This window comes from Gastrolobium bilobum, unplaced genomic scaffold (genome assembly GCF_033153095.1).
Source record: "Gastrolobium bilobum isolate Gb01-03AN ecotype WA unplaced genomic scaffold, APGP_CSIRO_Gbil_v1 utg1076, whole genome shotgun sequence".
Lineage (NCBI taxonomy): Eukaryota > Viridiplantae > Streptophyta > Magnoliopsida > Fabales > Fabaceae > Gastrolobium > Gastrolobium bilobum.
Genome location: NW_026899578.1, coordinates 114,917 through 120,482, shown reverse-complemented (window position 1 = coordinate 120,482; position 5,566 = coordinate 114,917). Strand labels below are relative to the sequence as shown.

Sequence of the window (5,566 nt, the reverse complement as noted above, 5' to 3'; positions counted from 1 at the left end):
TATTGCACGTATAACAACCGTAGAAAAGTAAACCCTATGTATATCAAAATTAAGTAAGTAGTTTGATTTACATCAGTGCTACTAACAAGCCAGCATGGTAGCACGGACAGTTATGTTACCTTATTTCAGTACTTTATGGGCTATGGGTAACGTATTAGTGAAGTATATACATCTTGCTTTGAATTGTTACTTCCTTTTCAACGAAAAACAAATTACATCAGTTAATGGCAATATAATTTATGAAGTTCAACACATTAAATTATAAAAAGCAAAAACATAATATAAAAAAATTAGTTCGATTCTCGCATGTGCAATAAGCTCTGCCCTTCTTCTTTTGCAGAGCATTATAGTGAAAGGACAGTTAGAAATCAAATTTAGACTTTGCCACATCATCTCTAATCTCCATCATGCTTGAGGTATTTAGAATATTGTAGAAGTCAAAAGTTGTAAAAAATTATGAATGCTTGAAGAAAACTCATAGAAGCTTGTGAAGACTTGGAGAAGCTTGAAGACTCTAGAAGAATCCAAATATTTCTTGAATTCTATAAATTTCCAACATATGATGAGTTGTCATCAAATTAGAAGCTTCATGAAGCCTTATCTATATATATATGAGTTGTGCTAAGTGTGTGGCTAATATAAGTTGTCAAAACCAATTTGAAGATTACAAAATTGCAAGAATGGTCAAAGGTGGAGACTAGTGCACTGGTTGTAGTAGATTGTAAAGTTTAAGTTGAATTCTTCCATGTACATCTATATATGTGTGTTGTATGATAGACATTTTGTTGTAATGAGTGAGAAAAAAGAAAGGATGTAAAAATGTGAAGAAATTGTTGAAACACTTGTGAAAAAAATAGAGAGAAGAAAAAAGAGTTTGAGAAAGAGTTATCCTAAGATAAAAATTAGTCAAAGTGTTGTAACACATGTTTTGTCTTTGTAAAAGTTTGATACTATTGTATTTGATCTATTCTTCTTATTCCATCTCCAACAAATGGTATCAGAGGAATTGAAATTTCCAACAAAGACTTCTTAAACACATAACATAAAATCATTAAAAACCCATTACTTAACTACTTGGGATGAGATGGTTGCTTTACATGGTATAATGGACGCGTGCATTATCCACACTTCAAGCTCAAAAGATTGGGTTAATACGGAGTCCTTCACAACATCCGGTTAATCAATTTGTAGTGATCTCCTTCTGCGCCCCACATGCATTTTCTTTTGAGCCTTTTAAATATCCTTACATCCAGAATTCACACAACTAAGAGCTAGGACATAAAGCAGCAAGCAAATAAAAACTATGATGGAAATTGAGGAATATAAGATGTAACCAAACTAATCGGTTGCTCGCAATGATAGTTCTTTGTTCTACTCCACCTCGATCGTAAATGCTTGCGTAGTTGTGTAACGGTTCTGCGTTAAAATTAGCTTTTTGCTTTTAATGACAAAAACGGATAGATGTAAATTCCCAACTGAGCTAGATAACGTATATATAAAGCACAATTCTTTCACTTTAAAAAACACCTATTATATGCTTGCATAATTAGTTATCGCTCTATTGCTAAAAGCTTGGCGAGTAATATATATTGTTCCAACTCACTAATTAACTTGTTCAATCCCATCTTTTCTGAACAATGTGTATATCTTTGTTTCTTTGGCAATCCCACCCACTCTACCCTTTTCTTCTTTTCAATAACAGAGATGAGTATCACAATAGGCAAGCTTTCTTTTCTCTCTCTTTTTTATTTTTCAAAGTTTTCTTACTATTTTAATTTTTGGAATTTGAATCTCATTAATTTTTTTTATTTTGTATTTCTTCTTGATGAAGGCCTACGAAGGCCGTGTCATGGTGGGAAGGTTGTGATATACTGGGAGGAAGGGACGAAATTGGAAGAGGGACATGGTTGGCTTGTTCTAAAGTAGGAAGAGTTGCTTTTCTTACCAATGTTTTGGAGCTTCATACAAACCCTGAGGCTAAAAGTCGCGGAGACTTACCCGTCCTATTTCTCAAGGTATATATAGACGCGCGCGCGGTTGATACATCAAAGCGTCATTGTCACAATTTCAACTGGCGAGATTTTTGTGTATACCTAATTTTTTATAAATCTTTCTGTTACATAATATTGCTTTATATTTGAAGTGATTATGAGCCCGTTTGGATGAGCTTTTTTTTCTTCGAAAGCTGTTTTTTTTAAGAAAAAAAAGCACTTCTCGGAAAAAGTCTGTCTGGATGCCTGCTTTTAAAAAAATCAGAAGTCATAAAAAAAGCCAAAAAATTACTTTTTTCGGAAGCTAAAAATTTTAGCTTCTCAAAAAACAGAAGTCAAAAGTCAAATATTTTTTTCAAAAATCAATTTTTTTTTAAAAAATCTAAATAGCTGTAACTTTTATAAAAAGTACTTTTAAAATAAGGAAATGATAAAAAGAACTTTTAAAAAAAGTGAATACAAACGGGCCCTATGTGCCTGTTATTGGTTAAGGACTTAGTATACATAAAGGGAAATAATATAAGTCTCGTGTTATGGATATTTGTTATTTCATGTCATAGACATAAAGCATGAGATTCCACTCTTTTAAAAATACAAAAGTAAAAATAAATGTTAACACAACTTTTGATATATAACTACGAAGAGTACGTTATTTCATGTAAAACCAGCCCTAAAAAACATTATCCTTATTTATGATGTTCAGCTCTTCTAACAGAACTATGGTTATCGGGTTCTTGTTTTCGGCACAAAGAGAACAATGTAGAAGAGGAATATTTATTTGGGGACTTTTTTGTTTTACCAAGAGATTCGGGCCGGGGTAGCATCACAGCTTTGTTTTAAAGTACGCATCTTAAGGCAAAATGACCTGTGTTTTTTACATTTCGTACAAAGCCTGAATTGTTCTCCAATCTCCATCTTATGCATCAGTATAATTGTTCAAATTAACTTCGAAACTGACTGTTTATATGTCTTCACTTTTTTCGTTTTTTGTTTTTCGTTCCCATGTTGATGAATAATGGCAGAGCAGCAAGAATCCCCAGGAATTTGCACAAAGCCTAAAAAAAGAAGCGCGTTATTACAATGGGTTCAACTTAATCGTGGCTGATATTGTGTCGAAATCCATGGTGTACATCTCCAACAGGCCCAAGGGACAACCTATTACCATTCAAGAGGTTCCTCCAGGGCTGCATGTACTTTCAAATGATAAGTTAGATTCACCATGGCACAAGGTTAGATAACATATTTGTTACTTAATGTAAGGGACGTCCCTTCCCTAAAATAAACTTTTAAATAAATAATTAATTATAACGTATGTTCTATGAAGGCTATTTATTAGAAATATGTAAATTATGCATTGCCTACTCTTTATCCAGGCTCAGCGCCTTGAATTCAGTTTCAAAGAGCATCTTGCTAAATATGGGGAAGGTGAGATACCTGTGAAGGAGGTAATTAAGAAGCTAATGAAGGACACAGTTAAAGCTGACGAAAGTGCACTACCTCATATATGCTCACTTGATTGGGAATTCAATCTAAGCTCCATTTTTGTTGAAGTTGAAACACCACTTGTAAGTCAAGAATTGCACTCCCACATTCTCATCAGTATCATGGAATGGAACCTTTGAATCACTGACCAATCCATCTATATATGCAGGGTCTATATGGCACTAGGAGCAGTGCTGCCTTAACCGTAAGATCAAGTGGGGAAGTGAGCTTTTATGAGCTTTATCTCGAAAACAGCATGTGGAAGGAGCATGTTATCAATTTCCATATCCGAAAGTTGAAGAAAACATATAGGACTATATAGAGCTATCTCGGATGAAGTAGCCGAGGCAAAAGCAATAACAAATTGCTAGTTTTCCTATGCTTAGTTAATGTATTCCATGATTTATATATGTAAGGAAGGATCAACATCAATTGATCCCTTCTCTTCATATTTATATACTTGATAAGATATGCTATCTATGAGCACGACTCGATGAGTGCTCGTGTATGAAGATTTAATCAGGAAACAAACTTAATGATTGATAACATATAAAATTGTACCAGCCAAAATATCAGTGTACACAATCAATTATTCTTTCTATTAGTCTTTTGTTATTATTATTATTTTAACGGGGGATACTTTTAGCTGAGAACAGATCAATTGATCAGTCCGAAAATAAAAAGACCGGCCATTTAAGACGTATACTGCTAACAAGAAAACAAATATGAAAAAGTAATTCTAAGGTGGGAGTGCTGAAAATTTTAAGTGTGAATATTTGGCAAAAAAAAAAATTAAAATATTATTATTTTAATAAATAATTACGAATAATAGCTGTTTCGAAACTATCTACGGATCTATTGCACTTATTCACGCTCAAATTAGGCGTGACTCCCAAGGCGTTCACGCCTAATTTAGGCGTGAATCATCTAGTGTTGACACGTGGCAAAAAAAGTCAACTTACGAACCGTAAAACTTTAGAAAACCATTACTTTTGACTCGGATATCCGAATGAGGTAATTCTTTTTTTGATTCCACATAAATTTTTGAGATCTACGCAATAACATCTCATTTGACATAGTTTATCTCTCACAGACACAATTCAAATTTGCAATAATTGTATTATATAGTGCATTACCAAAAAAAATTTAAAAAATTATTATTAATAAAAAAAACAAAATAAAAATTTAATTTGTGATTTAAACTCAAAAATCAATTTGAAAAATCTGTATTAATAAAGAAAATAATTAAATAAATATTCTAAACACTGGATAGAATATTATATAAATTTGTATATATTTTAATAATTAATTACGAATAAGTTTCCGTTTTGAACCTAATTACGAATATATTGCACCCATTCACGTCCAATAATGGTACTATAACATTAAATTCAAAATTTAAAATTCAAATAACCTCCAATAAGTTGATTGCATATTGTATTTAATAGAAGTTGATTGTGTTTTCTATTTAATAGGAGCTGATTGCGTTATAATTTTATGAGTTGGTTAAGATTGTCGCCAATTCAAATAAATTTGCTGGAGGTTATTTGAATTTTGAATTTAATGTTATAGGAGTTGATTGTGTTTTGTATTTAATAGGAGCTGATTGCGTTTTGTATTTAATAGGAAACTTGGTGCCATCTTATTTATAGATGAGTTAATCCACTTTCATGTCATCTTTATAGTATCATTGTTGCAAATTTGAGTTATGTTTGTGAGAGATAAAATGTATCAAATGAGATGTCATTGCATAGATCTCGAAAAGTTACGTGGAATCAAAAAAATCACGCCTAATTTAGACGTTAATGCCTTGGGAGTCACGCTCAATTTGGGCGTGAATAGTTACGCCTAATTTGGACGTGAATGAGTACAATAAATTTGTAGATAGTTTCAAAATAGCTATGTATTCGTAATTATTTATTAAAATAGTAATATTTTAATTTTTTTCCGTGAATATTTAACTGTAAACAAGCGAGTATTATTTAACTGTAATAGACCAAAACCAATGTGTAGCGATTGAACAAACTAAACGGATGTGCACGACTTCAAACTTTCCATATTATTTTCGTTCTCCAGGTTATTGTAACAAGGGT

The 5,566-nt window shown here is 32.1% G+C and overlaps 1 protein-coding gene across 1 annotated transcript; it reads left to right on the top strand.

Moving 5' to 3' along the window:
• The first annotated feature begins 1,637 nt into the window (after positions 1 to 1,637).
• On the top strand, positions 1,638 to 3,795 carry LOC133291648 (uncharacterized). The gene is made up of 5 exons (XM_061489950.1): positions 1,638 to 1,720; positions 1,832 to 2,015; positions 3,014 to 3,220; positions 3,365 to 3,556; positions 3,643 to 3,795. The coding sequence occupies exons 1-5, from the start codon at positions 1,638 to 1,640 to the stop codon at positions 3,793 to 3,795; spliced, it is 819 nt and encodes a 272-aa protein (XP_061345934.1).
• Positions 3,796 to 5,566: the final 1,771 nt, after the last annotated feature.

Excerpts from the sequence above, each read along its gene's own strand:
- LOC133291648 (XM_061489950.1), top strand. The coding sequence starts at position 1,638 with ATGTGTATATCTTTGTTTCTTTGGCAATCCCACCCACTCTACCCTTTT. Across the intron at positions 3,221-3,364 it reads TAGATTCACCATGGCACAAG|GCTCAGCGCCTTGAATTCAG; the intron begins GTTAGATAACAT and ends CTCTTTATCCAG. Across the intron at positions 3,557-3,642 it reads TTGAAGTTGAAACACCACTT|GGTCTATATGGCACTAGGAG; the intron begins GTAAGTCAAGAA and ends CTATATATGCAG.